The sequence below is a fragment of the Nestor notabilis genome, unplaced genomic scaffold, assembly GCF_000696875.1.
Source record: "Nestor notabilis isolate BGI_N333 unplaced genomic scaffold, ASM69687v1 scaffold16071, whole genome shotgun sequence".
NCBI classification, from domain to species: domain Eukaryota; kingdom Metazoa; phylum Chordata; class Aves; order Psittaciformes; family Psittacidae; genus Nestor; species Nestor notabilis.
Genome location: NW_009915290.1, coordinates 21714 through 45242, shown reverse-complemented (window position 1 = coordinate 45242; position 23529 = coordinate 21714). Strand labels below are relative to the sequence as shown.

The window sequence follows — 23529 nt, the reverse complement described above, 5'->3', positions numbered from 1 at the left end:
AGGCACTTTGAAATCTCAATAAGAATGAGCATGTCCTTTCTCCCCTCTTTGGAGAGCAAGGGGCAGAGCTTTTGTTGGTGTCATCGCTCCTCCGCAGCTACGAGCGAGGCGTGCACCGGTGCAGTGAGCTAATGACTGCATGTGTCGGAAGGCATCGGGGGGAGAAGCGGGCAGGCGTAAGGAAGGGGAGAGGGCAAATACCCGGCTGGGTCCGGGGCGGGATGCCAGGGGATGATTACAGCTGCACGGGGATGCCCGGGGCCCTCATCGCCATATTGACGGGACATGCGGGTAGCGAGAGGAGGCAGAGAGCGTGTGATCAAGGTCGCTCGGAGGCTGCTGTGGTTGGGCTCAACAAGTTGCGACTGCTCGGAGGTTCCAGCCAGTGAAGGAGGAGGGGGGCCTGGTGAGGAGCATGTCCTGGGTAATGAGTACTGCGATGCCTGTGGTTGGAGGGAAGGGGTGGTGGTTTGAATTCCTTGGTGGTGTATAGACCTTAGCCTGAAGCTTTTGGATAGGGTGGGTGTAGCTGTACTATTTCGGAGCTCCTTGTTTGTGTTTTGGGAAGTGAGGTGCTCCCAGCAGTAACAAACGGTCCATACATTAGATCATGGGCTGGCTCACTGGAGGGAATGGGTCAGGCCATGGGATGCCTACGTGGTAGGGGATGGAACAGCAGGCAACAGCCGGTAGCATGAAAGGGGCTAGAACGACTAACCTCCTTATAGCTTATAGACGTGCCATGTGGGTAAGGGGTACTCAAAGCAGGGCCCTGCTGCATCCGGAAAAAAGGCTGTGACCACCGCAAGCCGTGACAAAGCGGAGCCCTGGGGGGAAAGATGCTCTTGTGTTGAGTCACTGTGTTGAAGACGTGGAGGGCTGAGTTTTGTCCTCGGCTTTGCTGTGCCTGCTGACTAGGGATGACCTGGCCTGGTGTTTTAAAAGTGCTTAGATAGCTTCATGTCCTTTTACAGGTATCCAGGTGCTTTGAAAGAGCTGTGGTTCTGTGCCAAATCTCCTTGAGACAGAAATGAGGGGGGTGGTCCCAGGGTGGCAGGCTTAGACTGTTCAGGGTGTGTTCAGGTGTGGGCCCTACCTTGGGAACCGTCTGCCTGCCCCCTGCAAGGAAAGGCCCTTGTCCCCTTTGTTTCCATCACTAACCTTATCGGGGAGAGAGCCTGAGACATTTAATGATGTGGGTGGGGGAAACCAAGCCTGAGAGTAACTTCCCCAGTTTCTGATTACTGGGGCCTAACTGGTAGCTGGGTGAGGGTTGCGCAGGCCAGAAGAGCTGGCTTGGCTTGAAAGATTGGTAAAGGTGGCAGGAGCACTGGCAGAAGGCTATTGTACAAGAGTTTGGTCAGTCTTGGGAGACACTGCTCCTGGAGCTCAGCTGGAACATGAGAGACTTGAAGAGCTGTGACAGTAGGCCCCTCTGCCAGCTGTAGGACAATAATGGGGGAGCCCTGGAAAATGGGCTGTTAATATTTTTGGCAGAGCTTCCAATCCATCCTGGGAAAGAAACATGATCTTTCCAAGTTGTGCCAACTCCTGAGTCACCTGCTCCCCCACGCCTCCCTGGCAGAGAGCTGGCTTAAATGCCACGAGCTTTAAAAACGCAGGAGATGTCAGATGCTTTTCACTGACACTTGGATTTCTCGCTCTGTGGTGCTTTGAAACTGGACCTTCCTGCTGCTTCTGTGGCTCTGAGAGCCCAGCAGTACTTTATTTTGGTAAACAGCGATTCACATACGCTCAAATCCAGGGCCTGCGCTTCATTTAAAATAGCAAGTATTGCTCCAGCTTCACGAAAAACAAACGGCAAGGTTGGCAGCGCACCTCTGTGAGACAGGCTGCTGTGCCAGCTGCCCTGCGGCAGGGCTGGGAAGCCCTAGCCTGCAAAAAGCAGGCATGTTGCTGAAGAGTGCATGTTTTAACTGTTAGGAGCGACTGCAAGTGCAGCTCATAGGCAGATCTGAGATTCAATTTATGGGAACTTGTCAGCTGGCAGGGGAAGAGTTAGACCCTTGTTTCATGACATGCCAGAGATCAGCAAAGGCTTTTCGTAAAGCAGATCAACCCAAAATAACAGCCACTAACACAGCTGGTGTTATTCGTTGCTAATGAGCTGAGAATAGCTGATGAAGGTCAGGAGGTGGTAAAAGGGAGGTCCCCACAGGCCATCAGGCTTCTGGTCACAGAGCTTTTTCCTGCTATACAGTTGCATCTCCCTTTCCAGAGAGTCTCTAATAGCCACCCTTGCTGGATTAAAGTCCATTCCCTGCCACTGGTACACTTGCACATGCCACCTATGAGCTGAAGCTGCTGTTTATGCTAAAGAAAAGCTCAAGTCATATAGAATGCATGAATAAACAAAATAATCATTTTCTTCCTCCTTTCCACAGAAAATCACAGTACCCCTTATCTATGCTGTTACCGTTGCTGCCATTGGATCTCTCCAGTTTGGCTACAACACTGGTGTCATCAATGCTCCTGAGAAGGTGAGAGGGGAGATGTAGGAAGGACAGGGGGCGTCTCCTAAGCAGCTAATAATTGGGTTCTGGTTTATGAAGTCAGGAAGACATTCAAAGCCCCCTCTTAACTACAACAATGAACAGGAAGGGAAAAGTTTGGGGGAGGAGGGAGAGTGAGCAGAGACATTTATCCTTTTAAAGAGGAGTACAGACAGAGCAGGAGGGCTCCATCTGCCATTTTGTGGTAGGGCTATGTTTGGTGTGTGGAGGAATGTGAGCCACTTCAGTTTTAAGTCGGAACAAAGCAGCCATGGCAGAAAGAACCATAAAGAAAGCATGCAGAAAACAGTTGAGGGTTGGTAGGGATTACAGTTGTTCTAGTTCAGTTTATCTTGGGGACCATCTCAGGCTTCTTTATCTTGTTTATTCATTCCTTGTGTGAAGTGTAGATTCAGTGCTTGTAAAAGGGTTGTGACTTGCACGCACTGACCAAATCATCTCATGACTTCAGGCTAAGAAAGAAGACATGAAGAAAATGAGAAATGTGGCTTTCTTGTGACTGTAAGATGGTTCCTCTCTCTCAGGAACTGAGTCACCAATACCACATCCACCCTGTCTCCGGGAATAGATGTCACATCACTGGCGGGTGGGTGGCTGGGGGGGTCCTCCCTAGCTAATGTCCTGCTGCCATCTGCTGGGGACAGGCACTCTGGGGCCATGTCACCCTCAGCCCTTGCAGAATTGATCTCATTATCAAAGAGGATGCCTTGAAAATCAGCAACATGGCCCTGTTACATCCCCGTGGGACAATGAAGGATTTTTTTACGTGATGATGCAGTTTTTCAGGCTTACCTCAGTGAAGCATTCTTAAACTGTTTCCATACCAGAAGGCCTGTCCTAGCTGCCAGAGTTCTGTTATTGCCAGAAATGTTCCCTTCTAATCCCTGGTCATGTTTTCTTTCTCCTTCTCACTCCCAGCTGCCTCGCACCCTTTCCCAAACACCACCAGTGACTTGCATAATCCAGAAACGTTCAGAAGATAAGCCTGTTTTCCTTAATAAACACTGCCCCCTCCCCAATTCAGTGTCCCTCATCATACTGCTACCCATCTACTGAACTTCTCAACGAAAGTTCTTCTTCCTGCACCTTGGTCTTCCCCTTGTATGACTTGTTGCTGCCTACTGAAGTTTTAGGGTCTATTCTTGCTGCTTGCTTCCATGAAAACAGAAGGAGGACCTCAGCAGTAATCTCTCCTCCTTTTCCCCTCCTTGTCTTTCCCTCCACACACACACACACACCCCACTGCAAAATGCCTCCCACTGGATTGTAACTCTGTCCTCACCTGGTTTCTCTTGCAGATCATCCGGGCCTTCTTCAATGGAACCCTGTCAGAACGGAGTGGGAAGCCTCCCTCCCCAGAGCTCCTCACCTCTCTGTGGTCCCTTTCTGTGGCCATCTTCTCAGTAGGAGGTATGATCGGCTCCTTCTCAGTCAGCCTGTTCGTCAACAGATTTGGCAGGTAAGTTGGGACCAGGGATCCAAGCCATTAGGCAGTTTTTCCCTTCTACAATGAAGTGTTGGGAGGAAGAGGGCAGAGCTTAGAGAAAGGGAAGAAGAAAGAATGTGTGGACTGCAAAAAGAAAGGGTTGCAGGCCAAAGGAGTTGCTGAATGGGAATTACTCTGCTCTCCTTCTGCCCCTGAGACAAGGGGCAGGGTCATGGGTAGGGTTACCCCTCTCCCCGGGGTTTTTTTTTTTTTTTTTTTTTTTTTTTTTTTTTCTTTTCCTACTGTATTAACCAGTTTAAGCTCAGTCTTGACATCTTTACCCTGCAGGAGGAACTCCATGTTATTGGTGAACATCTTGGCCTTTGCTGGTGGTACTCTCATGGCCTTCTCCAAGATGGCAAAGGCAGTGGAGATGCTGATTATTGGCCGCTTTGTTATTGGGGTCTTCTGTGGTCTCTGCACTGGCTTTGTGCCCATGTACATCAGTGAGGTCTCGCCCACCAGCCTCCGTGGAGCCTTTGGCACCCTCAATCAGCTGGGCATTGTTGTGGGCATCCTGGTGGCCCAGGTAGGCTTGACATAACCTGGTCTGTCCTCAGGGGGAAGGAGGTGGGGTAGGTGGGAGGGAGGTGGGTTGTGCTTGCCATCAGGTGTAATGTGTGGTCCTGTCATACTCATTGGTGTGGGGGTGAGGAACTGCAGTATTTAAGTCGCTATTTCTCTCCAATTCGTGGTGTAGATCTTTGGCCTGGAGGGAATAATGGGGACTGAGCCACTTTGGCCGCTGCTTTTGGGGTTCACGGTCCTCCCAGCGGTTCTGCAGTGTGTGGCTCTTATTTTCTGCCCTGAGAGTCCTCGCTTCCTATTGATCAACAAGATGGAGGAAGAGAAAGCTCAAGCAGGTAAGAACTCATCTCTGAAGGGGCAGGGCTGTATTTGGCTCCCAGCCTGCACTGAACTTGAGTGGGAGGCTAGGACTGACTCTGGAGCCTGTGGTGGATCAGGGTGTGACTCCTGGAGGGCAGCAGGCCTGGTCTACCCTCCCACCCTTTGGGTTGTACCGGTGCCGGGAAGTGTGAGAAACCTGGCATCTTACGAGGGTGGGACTAAGACATGAGGAGTGGCACCTGGCCTGGTGGGATGCAGCAGGGCCTTCTGCAGCAATGTCAGCTCCTCCTCAGAGGCTGATACTTAACAAGGAGCATGGAGGGTGTTTCCTCTCCTACCACAGTGGGCTGCAGTCAGTTCTGGCAAGTGAATTGGGGATCAAATGTAAGTTTGGAGATCAAGCAACGTGAGCGGGGCTTGATTTCCATGCTGGTAACAGCACCCTGGCCTCTGTCTGGGTTGAAAAGGTGAGCAAGGCTGCATGTAGAGCTTCAGTCTTTCCCACGTAGCAGGCCCAAACACTGACTAGCAGGTGGTCCAGTTTCCCCAGTGTGCCCTCTGAAACAGCGGGGTGGGGACCTACTGGCTGTGGGTGTATTATACATGGCTTACTTGTTTTGATTCCTCCCTCTAGTTCTTCAGAAGCTCCGTGGCACACAAGATGTGTCTCAAGACATCCTGGAGATGAAAGAAGAGAGTGCCAAAATGTCCCAGGAAAAGAAAGCAACTGTGCCAGAGCTCTTCCGTTCTCCAAGCTACCGTCAAGCCATTATCATTGCCATTGTGCTGCAGCTCTCCCAACAGCTCTCGGGCATCAATGCTGTGAGTTATTTTCCTGTGCCCTGTGCTGGGCCTCTCTTATCTCTGGCTCCACTTACACTTGCTGCTAATGTTGAGAGAATTGTTCTTCCCGAAACCTCTTCGTACCTTGTCTGGAGGTCACTGTTTAGTGATAGTGCAGAGATTGCTAACGTGGAGATTATACTTGCTTTCACTTTTGCCTCACATCCCCTGTCAAGACATTGCAGCCTTTCACCAAACGAATGAACTTTGACAGGAAGCATCCTGTTTCGTACTGTGGAGTGCTTCTTAAAAACTTCCTGTTGGGCCTGCAAGCGGCTAGGCAGAGAATGAGGGACATGCTCTCAAAACACTGGAATTATGACAGTATCCAACTTTTGCTTCTCTTCCCAGGTATTCTATTATTCTACAGGGATTTTTGAAAGAGCTGGTATCACACAGCCCGTGTATGCCACTATTGGAGCTGGTGTCGTAAACACGGTCTTCACTGTTGTGTCGGTAAGTGGAACAGGGCCTTATGATGAGAGGTAACTTGTCTGCCTGGGTTTGTTTGGGAGAAGTGACTGAAGACAAATAGCCAGGCTGTGGCAAAGCACTGGGCTAGGCAAGTGGCTTGTAAGATGAAAGAAAAGAATGCATTAAAAGCATTGCGAGAGGAGGGGAGAAAGAGGTGGTGTTATCCTTGTAGAAGAAAGGGAGAGTGGAAAGGAGTGCATGGTGGGGGTGAGAGAGGGCAAGAACCAGAGAGGAAAAACTTTGTGACAAAGATGGAGCAGCCTGGTGACCTGCACTGAGGTCTGCAGGCAGGCAAAGGGAAGAGGTGCAGGGCATGCTGAGCAAGGGAGCCTCCTCTGCTCTTTCTGCCAAGCTTATGGATTTTTGGGTTTTTTTTTCCTTCTCCTGCCGTTTCCAGCTGTTCCTGGTGGAGCGTGCGGGGCGCAGAACTCTTCATTTAGTTGGTTTGGGTGGCATGGCTGTGTGTGCTGCTGTTATGACCATCGCTTTAGCTCTGAAGGTGAGTAATTGGTGTGCTTGTCCAGGCTGATCTCAGCTGGGGACCTGCAATGTTACACATCTGCTTTGCCCTGTAATTCTGCCCTGTGGGCAGGTACACCTGGGGCTAGAGCTGAGTGTGTGGTGGAGAGTGCAACTTCCTAACTCTGGAAACTGTGCCTCAGTATTCACAGTGCAGCTGAGAAAGCTGTGACGCTAGAGATGGCATTGTGCTGTGCCATGTTTGTTACAAATTGCAGCTGGTCATGTTTTATTCCCTTACAGGACACTGTGGCATGGATCAGATATATCAGCATCATTGCCACTTTTGGCTTTGTGGCTCTTTTTGAGATTGGCCCTGGCCCTATCCCCTGGTTCATTGTGGCAGAACTCTTCAGCCAGGGCCCACGGCCTGCAGCCATGGCAGTGGCCGGTTGTTCCAACTGGACCTCCAATTTCTTGGTGGGAATGCTTTTCCCCTATGCAGAGGTAAGGACCCAGTTTGCAAAACATAGTGCTGCAGCATTGGAATAGGTGTCCAGAGGGGTGGTAGAATCTCCATCCTTGGAGACTTCAAAAGATGACTGCATGACCCTTAACCTGATCTCTCCTTGAAGTTGTCCCTGCTTTGAGCAGAAGATTGGTCAGTCTTCCAAGAGGTCCCTGATTCTGTGTTCTGATTGTTACTGAAGGTTGAGTGGGGTGGCTCATCTTACATTCTGCTGTCTTAACTGCTTGTAGCTTACAAACAGTTGCAAGAGCCTTCTTAACTATCACATCAAGGCTTTCCCTTTAGAAGACTCAATTTTGATCAGCCCCAGAAACATTAAAGCATATCAGAAGTCCATGAGAACCTGATTTCATTTTTAAAAATGCTGTGTTAACCAAGAAGTCAGTGAAGGGCACTGTTGGAGAAGGGTGTTGTAATTTTGACCTGTCAACAGCAAATGACTTGTATTTGGGTTTATGAGCTTTTTCAAATTAAAACCTCCTGCTTTTGTCCTCCCTGCAGAAACTGTGTGGCCCCTATGTCTTCCTCATCTTCCTTGTTTTCCTGGTCATCTTCTTTGTCTTCACATTCTTCAAAGTGCCGGAGACCAAGGGCAGGACTTTTGAAGATATCTCCAGGGGCTTTGAAGGACGAGCAGAAGCCAGCCCCACATCACCTGCAGAGAAGAACCCCATGGTGGAGCTGAACAGCATACAACCTAACAAATAAGTTGCCTAAGATTCATGACACACCCCTTCTTTGACTCTTACATGCTTTAAAGAGTCATAAAAGGAATTAGCAAAGAGAACCATGAGAACTGGGACATTTTCCACCCCCTTCAGTTGCTGCTATTTTCTTCTTTGTGCCCATATACCCACCTGTTCTGCCAGGCTTACAAGCATTAAGCAAAGCTGATATGGGTGGTCCCATTTTCAAGTACTGGAAGGCACCTGGCACTTGGAAAAATAATTTCATCTTCCCTGTCACAAACATTGGGGGAACAGAGAAGAGCTGATGATATTCTTTTGCTTTTCTCACCTTTAATTGCTATTTGGGGTTAATACTTACGCACGTAGTGACCATTATATATTTGAATCTAATTCCTATTTTTTTAGTGAGTTGAAGTGATCCACTAAGCAAGTCCCTGGCCCTTTGAGTCTACTCTGTGTGTGTGTGTGCGCGCGTGGTGTTACACTGGAATTTAACAAGCCTACCAAAAAGCCATCTACTTGCTTTTTCCTATCCAGTGTGCACTTTTTTCAGCCTCAGGAAAAAGGGGACCAAGTTACATGCATATTTTTCCTGCTCTTTTACTATTTTTTTTTGTATAGACAGACTGAAAGCATACTTAAGTTTATTTATTTGTATGTCACTTTGTAAATATTTTATTTTTTTAATGGTGTACAAAAGTGTACAGATAATGAAATTGAAGATGTTTAAGAGAAATAGCTAGTCTAACAAGATGCTGTAGACTTGAGGTGCGATAAGATTGAAGGAGAAGTGTGGTACTAAACAGGAGATTGGGCATTTTGGATGGTATGTACAACAGCCAGTTCTGCACATCATCTTTAAGTTATTTGTGCCCTCTAGAAAGAAATGCCAGAAGAGGTATGTTTGTCCACTGAAATCTAGCTTAATTGGGATTTTTTGGTGGCAATTTTAAATACTGTTCCCAAGTCTTGATTGGAAAGTGGTATTACAGCACATGAATTTTATTAGTTTAGTTTATATTTAAGTCATGGTTAAGCATAGTTTATATTTTAAGTCATGGTTAAGCATTTTATGGGATGATTGAGGGTGCTTATTGCAAATCTGAAAGTTGCTCTTCCTCAGTTCTCTAAGTTTTGTTTTTTTTGGTTTTGCTTCTCTGCTGTATTCTAGTAGGTCAGAAAGTCTGAAAATTGCAGATTATTACTTAAAGGGGTCTGAGGATAAAAGTTACTTTTCAAAGCTGTACTTTCTTAGCAATTGTTCATCTAAATATTAAACAGAGGCATGGGTAGCATGACCCTTGTGGACACAGGCATGGTTGGTTATGGCATGTGTAAGTTCATAAAGGTAGAGATGCAGGACTAGAGACCAGAGCTACTGGAACTTGCTAGCTCAACAGTGTGAAAGGTCTGTTAAGTCCACTGGGTGGTTGCAGGCTAAGCTGTTTTGCCCCATGTGTCCCCTCTGGAAGACCTGCATGATGTTGTGATGTGCAGCATGCTGTGTAGATGTGTACAGCTCTGCAAAAGTGCCTCTGTTTAAAAAGGGATGTGGCAGACAGAAACTGTACATTAGTTAATACTGGTCTCCCTGCTTGTTCTACTGCTAGGCAATTGAGTATGTATACACCTACCCTTGCTGCCAGGCTAGCACAGTTCAGTTCAGGAAAGCAAAAAGTAGCACCTATGATATACTTGCAACCAAGGGGTGGGAGTTTTGCCTCTCTGACTGCAGCATTATGTCAAGAAGAGACTACAGGCCCATATCTGTCCAGACCTGCACAAGCAAGCTAAAGGTAGCACAGAGGCAGGTCCAATTTAAACTTCTGCTCCAACATCATCTGTGTTTTCAGACTTGATCAAACTTAGGTCTACCTGCAAACTCGTGCTGGAGTTCATTGCTGAGTATTGTAGGAGAGGCAGGTCCACAGATTCCAAGGTGGGTAAAAGGAGGAAAGGCTCAGAAGGGCAGGAACAACACTATGACAATTTTGCTGTAGCTAGACCAAGCTTTCTTGAAAACATACTGCTTTAGAGTAGGTCAGAGAGATACATGTTGATGTATATTCTGGGGGGGGGTTGTATCTGGCATTTTTTCCGTAACTGGAGTTGTGACATTTCTACCTTCCTTAATGAGAAAGGGTTGCAAAGATCAGTATATTTGCTGCCCTGAAATATTTCCTGTGATTTCATTTGAAATACTCCAGCTTTGCACAACGCAGCGCTATTACACCCTGTTTCCCCCACCTTTCTATCAGGCGTCTGTGCCAGATACTCAGTCTCAGAAGTATTACCTATGACTTCTTTCCCAGCTTTCATAGCTTCTCAGTAATACAGACTTCTGTGCCCTTTCCGTGACCCTCCATCACTTCCAGACATGAGATTTCTACGTGGACATCTATATGTTAGGAAATTCCCCCTACAGCTGTGCATAAGAGCATTCCATACTTTGCATCAGAGATGTATGTTGGCTTGGACTGAAAAGCTTAGGTCTTTCTCACATGATATCTCTTTGTTATTTTCTTTTTCTGTAACAGCATTGTGAATATTTTTGATGGGTTTTATATGCTTATTAATGTGGTTGTTTCCTGTTTTTAAAATAAAAACTATAGAATTAAGTATGTGGTTTGGATTTTACCTTTACCCTGCAGGTCTTTCATTTCCTACTCCTTTATCGCAGTATGAGTATGTCCTGGAATGTCCCCAACTTGTCCATGTATGTCACCTTCATAAGTTCCTTTACTACTGTTCCTTAGGAGTTTTTACACTAAAAAGATGTGCTTCTCTGGCTTTTGTTTGCATCTAAATCCTTTCCAGTGTTTCTCGGTAGCAGGAGAAGTGTTTGGAAGTTAGGAATTCTGCCCAGAGCTGCAACACCCAAGGCTTCTGCCCCTGTGTGCTTCGGAGGGCGGTCCCGAACTTCTCTGCCATGAAGGTGAAGAGGGACCTATTCCCCTCTGTAAATGACACATTCCCTCTGTTTGGTGAATGGCCTTAACATCATCCTTGAAAACCTTGCTTGTGTACACTCGGTGCTGGGTGTCTGAAGGGACCAGGGTGGTGAAGAGGAAACCTTGCTGCATGGAGCAAGGCCAGTCCCCAGGACCTGCTCCCTCACCTTAGGGGCTGTGACATTCCTGTCCCACTGGCAGGTCTGTGCCGTGCTCTTACCCATGTACTCCTCTCTTACTAGAGGAGTGCTGAGCTCCCGCCTACTGCCATGAGGCAGCAAGCTCTTGTTCTAGTGCACTCCTTTTCCTGTCCTACAGCCATCTTACAAGCCCAGGGAGTTTGTACCTGTGTTTCACAGGCAGAAACTGAGAACAGTTCATCAAAAAGTAAGGAGGTAAAATATCCTTCAGAGGAAGAGGATGGAGGGAAGTGAGAGGAAGGAAAGATGACAAAATCCTAAATACCCTAGAGGAAGAATCAGATTAATACAACTGTAGAGTCAGCAGACTGCACAGAGCAACCAGGAAACAGTAGGGCATAATGTGAGGTATGAAAAAGCTCAGCATAACGTGGAGCCAGTACAGGCTTTCTGGCATTACTGAGTGCTGTGTGTTCCGAGCCTATGCCTGTGTTTTGCGGAGTTTGCTACGCAACCAACCTGGGAGCTGGGGAGCGAGTGCTCTGGGCTGAGCTGCAATAATTGTTTTTCAAGTCTGGCTGAGCTGAAAAAATAAACCCTAGCCATCCAAACTCGGCAGCATATCTAGGTCAAACACTTCTGGGGTTTTGTCAAAAGAGTAGCTGGAGACCAAAATCATCCAGAGCCAAAGCACACGCTTTGGTGAGCCCTAAATTCATGTTTGGTGTGGTTTTTGTGAGAAACTTTTGGTTGGGGAATGAGTCTTGTCTTAGATACGGTTATTTTTTAAAACTGTAAGGAAGCTTCAGAAGGAAAAGCTGTTTGCAATTAAATAAGCTGAGAGAATTTAATTGATGCTACTTAAAGGTACGCCATATCCAGTGGACACAGGCTGTATAACTTAAACCAGTTCAGTTGCTGTGTCAGACCCCGTTTCTATGCTATACCCCACTAAAGTACCCGGTGTTTACAAGAACTGCCTTTTCCTTCTCCACAAAATGCAGCTTCAGGGTGCCTGGCAGGCACATGACTGCCCTAAGTCTGTTTTGTCTGCTCCCACTGCACAACCATTTTGTGTTTAGCAAATGGTCACATGGATTTGTGTAAGGCAGTCACGCTGGGGTGACAGCCACTGTGGCACGCAGTGTGGGGCCAGTGTAAGTACAGAACAAGGCACTGGTCACCCATGCGATGAGCAACCTCATTGATCAAACATCACCCAGTCTTTCATCTCTGCTCTGGTTCATCCTGGTTTGGTTTTGGTTTTTTGTTTTTGGGGTTTTTTTTTTTCTGTTTTTGTTTTGTTTGTTTGGTTTTTTGTGGGTTTTTTTTTTTTGTGGGGTTGGCTTTTTTTTGTGTTTTTTTTTTTCCTCCATCATGAACAAATTTGCCTTCCATCAACAAATCATCTTCTCCCCAGTGAACAAACTCAGATGTTTATTGCTTCCTTTATATTCCTGTCACCAACTGCTACTGTCACCCAGACTACATATTACCTTGTTTTTAACTTGTATTCATATATTAAATAATAAGGGGTCTGGGTTATCTTTGTTCCCCTCTCATTTACTTATTTCTTTCAAAGTGCTCTCTGATACCGATCAAAGCTCTCAGTGATGTGTCTTCACCTCATAACTCTGCTTTGAGTCTCACTGGAATAATATACTGCTAAGAAAGGCACAGGGATGAAGAACCAGGAGGGGATGGAAGCTGGGAGCAGTGGTGAAGGTCTGGAAGGATATGGATGCAGCAGTGTGGCTGAAGAAGTTTGTGATGTATGGAATAGCCTGTAGGAGGCTGAATGCAGGAGGGAAATAGTGAAGATTATGAGAATGTATTGAAGTAACCACTAAGAGGAGAATGGTGGGTTGCTGACCTGCAAGGAAAGCAAAAATCAGATGCAAGATCTGGAAGGAAAGCGAGGCAATCATAAAGGTGAGAAGGTGGAACTGGGCCTGAGACAGGAGCGTGAACTTTGACAGAAGGAGCTGAGAGTGAGGAAGTGAACAATGTGCTGTAGAAAGGTGACAGCCACGTGGAAGTACAGACCCTTGAGATACATGCAAAATAACCTGAAGCCTTATAGGAGCCTGGTAGCTTATGACTCACAGGTGAGAGCTCATCGGTCCCTGAGGGAAAGGGAAATGCAGGTGTCTCCTCCACCATGAATGCCTGCGAGAACCTTTGCAGCTGAAACGAACAGCTTTGTCAGAGCCACGGCCTCCCTTGCAGTGAGACCTCACATCTCAGACCACAAACTTCGGATTCTGCTTGCTTGAAGGAGGGCATTAAAAACACCCATTAAGTGCCATAGCCAGGGAGAGCTGGTGGGCACACACAACACAGCTGGCTCAGCTAGACTGATGTCAGCAGAATAGCGTATCAGAAGTAGCCTTTCCATAAGCACAAAGCAAAGGTATATTCCTGTGGTAGATAATGCAAGACAAGGTCCTGATAAACAGAATGAGCCAAGAACAATGTCAGCAAAGCCCAGTTTGGACAGATACCACCAGTGCACTGAAATCTGCAGAGGCTCATCCATGTCAGAGAAACTGACTGCAATGGCCTTGGAAGAAATATTTTTCAGCTTCGTTGTTTTCTGCCACAGACAAAACTTTCTGGGAGTGATGCAGCAGCATTACACAGCCACGTTTTTCCTTATTCTGATGCAAGAATAATGTTTACATTGATCATACGTAGCTCATAGGTAGTTGTGTGTGTTGTCATGCTTTGGTCACAACAACAAAACAAGTTAAAAGCACTGTATTAGTGGAAGGCTTCAGTATTTCCGAACACATTGTCAAGGGCAATTTTGCTGTGTGAGCAAGTCTGGTTTCTTTTTCCAAGGGTAATTGGGAAAAGAAAAAAAACAAAACCAAAAAGAAAGAAAACAAACAAGTAAATAGACGTGAAGAGAGAGAACACGACTTGTCCTTGGGTATGGGAAGTCCACCTCCTGACTGGCTGTGTGTGTGAGGATGGAGCAGCCAAATCACGAACACTAGGGCTGGCTAGAAGTTTAGCTTTAGCAAAGATTTAGTGCACAGTAGTAGCTCATGAAAAGATGGTTTCAGGGTTTTTTGTTGGCTGGGACTCAACCTTTTGTTAACTGAGCTGAGAGAGCACATTTTTCCTGCTAAAAGAAGGATCAGGCTGAACTGGTAACACTTTTAAAGGGGAGGAGAGTTGAACTCTGATGAGAAGGTTGGGAGGGAGCAAAGGGTGGGAGCTGGAAATGCCAACAGCTCTCCAGAGCTGGAACCAGCCACTGCAGTCCGAAGTGGGACAGGAGAGCAGGCAGGACACTCCTCAGTTCCCTGGAAGCCCTTGCTGAACTAGAGACCAAAATTACCATAGGAATGGTTCATACACCCAAATGTATTCACTTGGCACCAGACACGCAGACACTGGGTGTATTTGCTTGTGCAGTGCCCCAGCCTCAAGGACACTGTGGAGACGTAGCATGGCTTGTGGTTCATCATCCCCTTATGTTGGCTGGCATGGGAGGGAAAGTGGTGAAAGAGGGGCACAGAGGAAGGGGCTTCTACTGTCCCTGGTGCCAGTGAAAAGGGCTGTAGGAGGTGCTGGGTGACTGGGAAGGTGTAGGAGCCAAAGGTCCTTCTGCTTCCTGGCTCTCAGTGCTCCTGGGCAGGTTTTTGACCACAGCCATGAAAACTATGGTTGATGTGGCTTCCCACCAGCACTACAAGCCCCAGTTGAGGCTAGTATTAGAGGTCAGGCCTTTCTTCTGAGATAGAAAATCCAATGTGTGGTTTGTGGGTGTGAATGCTTTGATTGCACACATACAGTAAGTTTGGTTACTTGATCAAGATAGGGCATTAAAATTGCAGGCCAAGATAGTTGGGATAGAAGATGTTTCTGCATTTAAACCATATATCCTGTCTCTCCCAGTTTTTTAAATAACCTCATCTGAATTTATGTCCCTCTTATTGGAAACCTTGACAGACACGTACGAAACCCTCAGAACTGTTTTTCTCTCTCCTTACAGAACCCTTGAGACTGACAGTTGCCAATGTCCTCTTGGTAGAGGTAAATGAGACAACAGATGAATCAATCCCACTGAAAGACATAAAGACCAGCTGCATGTACCTCGTTACCATCCCTCCCAGCCTCAGTGCCAACACTGCGCTGTTAGGGCTCAATGCTGTAGATGGCTGTGGAGTGACCAGTAGTATCAGGAGCAGAGAAGGAGCAGTGTCTCAAGGGGCGAGGAGGGACTGGACATGAATTCTTAGTAGCTAGGTCTGTGGTCATTGTGAAGAAAAATTGCGTCTCTGGAAGGGAAGCTTAAGAGGGACAGATGGTGGGGATTTATGAGTGAATTGTGTAGACATCTTGACACTGGAGAAGACTTTCTCATCACCCTGCTCTGCCACCTTATTTCTACTCGCCTTTCAAAATCATCTGTTCCTCCAAAATCGGCCTGCTACCTGTGGTTTTCCAGTCTACCTTGATCACTCTAGAACCAGGAGCAGTAAGTTCCCTCTTCTCCGTATTTCCTGTCTGTGCTTTTGATGTCAGCTCCTCATTCTCAGCAGACTGGAATACAAATCTGAACATAGGACTTCTTTAAAACAACGATGCTTTACTCTGTGAAGCACCCTGACACATAGGTCAGAAAATAGACCAGTAGCTACTATGGCATCCCGTCTCCAGCCATTCCAGATCCAAACTAACCTGCAGATATTGACAGGCTGCACTTTTCCTTTCTACCTCACAGTGTCTGACCCACTTCTAGTATTGCTCTAGCCTATTCCACACCCTCATACACAGAAATTTCTAGTAAACCTGTATGACCTACTTCCTTAATTCCTGCCTTCTACACTGAAGCATCCTGCTGGCTGTCCTAACCATTGCCCCCACTGTACCAGAACAAGCTAGTGGGCCCAGCAGCTTGTTCCTAGGTAGATGCACTGCTGGATTTTTCTTAAGGAATAGCCCATGACTATTATGCATGAGCGAAAGCTAGTGTGAAGACTTTCTTCCTCACTCTGTCTCCCTGGTTATGAATTCTCTATCGTCATATCCTCTGGCCTTATAGAGCTGCCAAATGTTTCATGGACAGGTACATCTCTACAAATTACATGTTCCAGAAAAATATTTAGTGGATGTACATCAGCAGAACATCAGAAGTATGTAGTGGCAATAGATGTGGGATGCTTCTTCCATTTCCAGTTATTGCTCATGAAAAGTTTGGGGAAAATCTGCTAATAATATTTGGCCAGTTGGTTATGGCTTTGTATAGTTCATCTGCCTCCAGTTCAACCTTCAGTGCTCCAGAATATTTTCATGGACAATCAGCTGGTGCAGGTGCTAGGCTTAGTCTTTTTGGTGTATTCTACCCTGAGTCAGGGTGTTGAAGAGGGTGATGGGTTGCTCAGGGCACTATTTAGGCAATGTCATGTTGTCAGGACACCAGTATGAAATTAGTAGGAGTTAGTCTACTGATGGTGTCATTCACCTTCACTGGGATATTTTACAACTTCCCATTTCCTGGTATGCTGAGTACTGATTTGCTGCCATACTTCCTGCACCTTCTAAAGCAGCATGGTACCTACAGTGTAATTCACATCAAAGTATATCAGCCACTCTTCCCTAATCCATATAGATAGTATTTTCATTTTAAAAGGCAGTCAGTCTGCCCTTGGTAAACTGGTGTCAACCTTTCCTGATTACATTCTTGCCCTTTGCACATTTGGCACTGGTGTCAAGAGGACATTGTACTGAGATAAGGATGGCTGGTCTGGAGTTCCCGGAGTCATCTTGCTTGCTTTCCATGCCATTGGGCATGTTACTCTTTTCCCAGCTGTCAGGGGTGACAGATGAAAGACTGCAGTCTCAAAATCACATCAAGCAATTCTTTCAGCAGTTCCGGATGTATCCCAGCACCCTTGAAGTGTATCCTATCTAATTCCATGTGATATATTCAGCCTGAGAAGTTTTGAGCCTCTTGCTGCTCTGCTGCTGGCTGTCTCCCAAATTTCCAGACCATTATGATATGTTTGGAGAGATAATGGGAGCAGGCTTTGTTTCTGCAGGCTGGTGTAAGGATGGCTTTGAGTACCTCAGCCTCTTCTAAGGCTGAGGCATCTAATCACTAGTTTGTGCCCCGTGCCTCAGCAGACCTGTGTTTTCCCTGGAGTGGCCACTAAGATAATGACAGAATCCCTCTTGTCACCCATCCTATCCCCTTCAAGTTTTTGCTCCAGCAGAGACCTTTCTGATTTTGTCCTTCAGTACCCAAGCAGTACTTTCGCCCTTTTTCATAGCATATCCATTTTTTTCCACCTCTTTCATGTACACTTCTTGCATTTGTATTAATTGTGGAGCTTCCTTCCTTAGCCAGGATAGCTTTTGTCCAAAATTCCCAGACTCCCTGCACAACAAAATGATTTGAAGATGCTGTCTTTCATTCCTCATCTTCATGTAACCACCAAGATGCTAGGCCAGGGCAAACAGCTGTTGATGCTCTGTTGCTGTCTTTTTATAACTATGATGGTGCAAGTCAATGGAAGAGAGAGAGATGTCACAACTGGAACTACGTATTCTGGGGCACAAACAGTCAGCTACCTTCCTTCCCTGGTATTATGTGAACATGTACAAAACGGAGGCTGGCTGTGCCGAGGGACACTGCATTCCCAAAGCCCAGAGAGCATTTTCCACTGTCTCAGGGCAGTCAGAAGAATACATCAGACTCAGGAGACAGTGTGGAGTTGATGGCTGAGGGCCAGGATTGAACTGAAATTGAAGGTAATGTTTAGGGAACAGAATAAGAGGAAGCTAAGGAAGGGTGGAATGGAGTGAAGCACCGAGAGATGATGCAGCAGAAGGCCTGGCAGAGACAGCAGGTGACTCCAGAAGAGTGTCCTGGAGTAGGCAGGAGGTGGCCACTGTAGTGAACTAGCCAGGAGTATTACCACAGACCAGAGCATGTCACGTGCTGGTAGTATTGCTAGCAGTTAAAGGAAAGGAGGAAGCTGTGTGTGATAAGGAGAGGGAAGAAGTACACAGTGATGAGTGGTCAGGTCTCTGAAGGCAAAAGTGATTGAAAAATCCTTGTATGAGAGAATCCTTGAAAGCAGCATGGCTGGGAGGGGAGCTGAAGGACAGCAGGACTTGGTGGAGTGGCCACTAAGTAATGATAGTTAGTTATTAGGTGTCTCAGTTGGAGACCACCACTTTTCAGTCAAGGAATCAGGACTACAAGGTGAATTGGGAGCTGGCTGCTGTGAGACAGGAGAGGTAAATAAACTCTAGCCTACATCCTCCACGAATGTGCAGCTCAGCACTTGCTGTTGCCCAGCAGTCTGCTTTTTGTCACCGTGCTCCATCCAAAACATGCCCATCCAACAGTGCTCTGTGGGTACAAAAAGATGGCTGCCAAGCATACTAAGGTGGTAGGGATGAACAATAAAATGCGAGTATCTTTGGAGTCAGGGGTATACCAAAGGCTAGTCTCATTTCACAAGGGGTAACGGGTTCAAACTTAAACAGGGAAAGTTCAGGTTAGATATAAGGAAGAAGTTCTTTACTGTGAGGCTGGTGAGGCACTGGAACAGGCTGCCCAAAGAAGTGGTGAATGCTCCATCCCTGGCAGTGTTCAAGGCAAGGTTGGACAGAGCTTTGGTTTAGTTTGAGGTGTCCCTGCCCATGGCAGGGGGTTGGAACTAGATGATCCTTTCCAACCCAAACCATTCTATGATTCAGCAGCTAGATACAGGACTTGGCATGCTCTGCGCGTCTTTATGCTGTGGATAAAGCAGAGCTTGACAGCAGCTGATGAGAAGGATGGGGAAACATCTGCGTGCTTGCAAATATATGGGATATTTAAGTGAAGTGCTGAGCCTGCTGGTTAAAGGCAGACAGTAATACTGTATGACATGGCACTTGTTTGGAGCATCTACGCACTTCTTCTGGTGGGTCTGAGATGAGAGGTGGGGGAAAACAGCAACAGGGAGGGGACTGGTATAGGTGGCTGAGTATTTTAGGTGCAACAAAAACTTGTGCCAGTACGCATTTTATTAAAGCTCAGGCTTTTGGCCTGAGCAACCTCATTGGAAGAAGGGACAATCAGGATGAAAGTTTAACGAACAGAACAAGATAGATCATCGAGGTCTTGTCCCAGGGTGGTGCTTGGCATGCAGGGGTCGAACTGGAAGTGCGGGCTGTGCTGCGTGGTTGAGCAAGAAGCGAAACAGCTTCAGCCAGAAGAGCGAGCAGTGCCATCTGCTGGTCAGAGCAGGGTCTTTGCGCAGAGAACTTGCGTTTCCTGCTCCTGCTGAGCGCCGAGCGATCTTGTGCACTTGAAGCACTTCCCTTCCTTGCACCTGGGTATTTTAATGAACAAAGTGGTGGCCCTAGGGAAGTTGGTGAGAAAAGTTCATGCCCATCTAAATGAAATCTCAACATTGTCAAACAAAAGTGCAGAGCTGCCCTCGGGCTGATGGTCATTGCTGGAGGGAGAGGAAGAAGGACAAACACTGTATTTCCACATATTTCTCACTGAGTTTCTGCACACAGGCATGATGTATTTTATGGCTGTGGTTCTTTTTAACTGAGGGCTTCCTAAAGGACCTGGACTGTCCCCAGCTGCACCACAGCAGTTTTTCAGCCATGTAGTTTCATCATGTTCCCACAGAAATAGTACTTGATTTGATAAATTCAGCACTGTTAAGTTCCAACAGCCACCACTGGTAAGGGAGCTGGCTGTGGTGGGAGATGATGGGTGACCTTTAACCATTTCCAGTAAGCACACCATAGCTGTACTTTCACTGGGTTATGAAAGCAACACCTTCAAGACTGTATCTTACCATCCACGTAGGCTAGATTACAGTTGCCCCACAGGATATGAGCAATCAGCCTCTGCCTGCAGAAAGTTACTCACGTCCTGCAGAGTAGAAATTAGGATACCCAATTATTTGCAGAATAAGATTTTTCACGTGAACCCAAAGAGAAACATGGTCAAAATACACACTTTTCACAGAGCATCAACTGCTGGAATTTATTGTCAGTTGCCATTCAGAGCTACCTGCATAAAGGGCTTGGGGCAAACTCATAAATGCTCATGACCTTTTAAGTACCACAGCCAGGGAGAACTGATGGACATGCAAAACACAGCAGGCTCAGCTAGACTGAAGTTAGTGGAGTAGCATATCAGATGTAGCCTTTCCATAAGCACTGAAAGTATGGATGGAGAGGGGCTTGCATTACCTGGCCAACTTTGGGTTCTCTCTCATACTTCAAGGCCTTCCTTGTGTCCCTGAACATCCTTGGTCCTACCTTCTACCTCGTGGCCCCACTTTCTGATGGCCCCATTTTTCCTGTGGTGGCTTCTGCCTCATGTCATGTGTTGCAGGGTCTGCCCATCTACAGAGCTGAGGGTGACCTAGTGTTATACTCCCTCATGCTTTTGGGATTCTCTCTGCATTTTCCCTGATGTTTCAGCCCGTTCTTCCTGCTCTTCCCCACTTCTCTGCTTCCCCTTTGCGCTTCCCCATTGCTCTTTACAGAGTCATTCTTTAAGCCCCTCTTCATGCTGCTGTCCTTCCCCTGCCTTAGGTTTCTTCAAGACGTATAACCCTGTAGACAAAGCTTTGGGGAAGGTCTGTAGGTTTGAGGCATGTTATCCTGACCAGTGACTAAACTTGCATTAATCCCATCCCAAACTCTGTATGACACAGAGGACCTGCTAAGCTTATACGCAAGCCAAAGCCTTGTCTCAAAGCCTATCAGATGCTCCTACTGCCATCCTTGCATAGTTCCCTATGTGCAAGATCACTTTTTATGATGTGCTACAATATGAAGGTCACCTTCTGGTGTGTTAAGGAAGTGCCTGGAGGGGATGCTGGCAGGGCCACCACTGGAGGCAGAGGTTGGTACTGTGCTTTTGCTACACACCACTTCTAGTGTGAGCAAAAGTTACTTCTTCATCCTCGTCCCGAAGGAACATCACAACCTTTTAAAAACTCTCCAGGGTTGTTTGGGGTCTTTTTTCATGCTCAGGTTTCCACAGGCCACCAGCCTTCCACTCTCTCCGTTATCTTTCCAGTGAGTTAATATTACATCCCCCAGACCGCCTGCCTTTGGGCCCTGATTTGCTTCCTTGCTCCCGAGGCTGCTCATTCCCGCTAGAGCGCAGCACACAGAGGGAAACACAAGATACCAAGTATAGCCTTAGTGAAGAGTGCTGACTCTGTGCTACCCTGTCTGTAGCATGGAGACATGCCTGGTTATGTGGCAGCACACTAGCAACACGCATGTTATCAGCATGTATGTTTCCCAAGTGCCTCACCCTTAGCAAATAATCCCTGTAGATGATTGTCATCCACTCCCACCCCCCAATTCTCCTTCCAAAGCTTAGACTCACCTGCAATGTAATTATCAGTAATGGTTTTTTAGAGCAACTGATAGGTCATAGAAGTAAATCTTGACATGCCAAAGCACAGGGCTGCTCTGAAACATGAATGCCATGCCATCACCCCACAAAATGTGCAGTGCCCTCCCTCCCCACTCTGCCCCAGACCCCCAAACTCCCAACTGCAACCCAAACCAGGCTATAGCTCAGCAGCACTTCTGTGGCTCCAGGTGTGCACTTGAGTCAGAGCTACAGGCTTCAGAGATCAACTGATTTCTACACAGATTTGTCAGGTCTTGCTCCTCTTTGCCCTGCAGAGCTAACACAGCTTATGGGGAAACTAGGCACATTGACAACTTTGTTTATTAAGGTCCAGCAATGATGTGAATGGTGCCCCAGTAAAGCTTGCTGGAGGATAATCCAATATAACTGTTGCTGATAGTGATGGGGCAGAGGACCAGACCTGGCTTGGTCCTCCAGCTCGTCTCTGTTCCAGAGCAGGCTGGTACGTGGATGAGATGACTGTGAAGAACTGGAGGAGCTCAAGTGACACACCACCTTATTCACTTTTATGAAAGCCGTGTGTCTGGCGTTGTTTCTGCCAGTTCAGCCTTTCCCACCTGCCCTCACCTGCATTGTGGGAAGGGCAACCTGAGTGGATCCAGCAGCAGCAGTGCCTTCAGACAAGACTGATCTTCCCCCTACGTGTTAGCAGGAATTAGATCCACAGATTGCTGACAAGCAGAGGGGATGAGATGCTGCAGTTCTGGCTTGACACTGACGTGGCAGAGAGAAGCTGTGTTTTGCACACTCCTATGCCTGCTGCTTTGCCCTGAGGCCTCCCTTTTCTCATCCCCTCATTTTGCAGGGCACACAAAGCAGAATGTAACCTTCTCCACGTAACCTCACCAAAACTGTGGATAATAACACCCTTTAGCTCTAAGACAAAAGTTTTTTCCATTGACAAATTGATATTTCTGCCTAGTCAAGGTGTAGCCGGTGCTGCACAGCAACAGGCACAATAACTGAGCCAATGTGGTGCCTCAGTTTCCCTGTCCGTGAAAATGACATTATACAGATCTTTGTCAAGTGCTTGCGTGTCTGTGACATAGTATATGTTGTTATACCTCATCTGGCAAATTTGCATCTCTTCTGCCAGGTTTTTTTATTTTTTCCATGTTGTGCTTTCTAGACATCTCCCTTTGATTACCTACCATCAGGATTCTTTCTCCCCAGGTGCATGACTAGCCTTCATCTTTCCTTCTTCCTCCCTGCCCAAGCAAGATAGGTTCCTTTTGCATTAGTTCTTTGTTCTCTGTGGTATTTGCAACACCCTCCCAGCCTTGTATCACCTGTGAATTCCATTCCTCCTGGTTGTGTTTTCCCTGTCTTTGCAGCACCTAGAATGACGAAGCCTTTTGTGCTGCTGTTGCTGCAATTGAACCTGATACTTGAAAGGAGGAGAAAAGGTTGGAATAAACTGCTCTGATGATTCATCCCCGGGGCTGAGAGATTTGCTCCTTTGATATCAGTCCCTTGATCAGAGCTCTGCTATGTTATCTCTGTTTGTCTGGGGAGACTTAATTCCTGGCACATTTGAGCTGGTGGAATCCCAGATACCAGAGCCAGTGACTGGAAAAGGAGCACACTGCATTCTTCTCCCACTCTTACATATGTCAAAGAGTCTGTAAGGTTTGGTGGACCACAGCCTATAAGCCCCTTAAGCAGCCGTTGTCTGCATTTAATGCAACTGAGAAACCTTTTCCACCTGCCAAAATCCATCACCTGTTCTCATCTTATATCCCTTGCAGAGATGTCCCAGCACAATGTTCTCTTCCTCCTGCCTTGTTCTGTGGGCAGATTTCCCTGCCAGGGTTCATCCTCTACTTGTGTGCCACATGCTCACAGAATATTAAGGACCCTTTCACCATTCTTTTATAAGACTGTGCACTGGTGATGAAGCAGGAAGAATAAACACCATGAAAAGAGCATGGAAAGCCTAGTTGAGACTAGCCTACCTCAGATGTCTTGGTCAAAAGCCTAATGTCAAAGAGCTAGCTGAGTGGGATTGATTCCCAGGTATTGACAGCTGAGCTGGAAGAGGGGTCATGGAGACCCACGGTTTTGCAAACTGGGTTTAAGTGGGAATTCTTTGGAAGATTTGCTTAGGAACGAATTGAGGGGGTCACACAGGGACCACACC

At 46.9% G+C, this 23529-nt stretch overlaps 1 protein-coding gene across 1 annotated transcript; it reads left to right on the top strand.

The window, feature by feature from the left end:
- The first annotated feature begins 2487 nt into the window (after positions 1-2487).
- Positions 2488-7958, top strand: LOC104413153 (solute carrier family 2, facilitated glucose transporter member 3). Its single transcript, XM_010024075.1, has 8 exons — positions 2488-2501; positions 4309-4549; positions 4721-4883; positions 5504-5691; positions 6064-6168; positions 6584-6685; positions 6949-7152; positions 7676-7958. The coding sequence occupies exons 1-8, from the start codon at positions 2488-2490 to the stop codon at positions 7880-7882; spliced, it is 1224 nt and encodes a 407-aa protein (XP_010022377.1). The 3' UTR covers positions 7883-7958.
- Positions 7959-23529: the final 15571 nt, after the last annotated feature.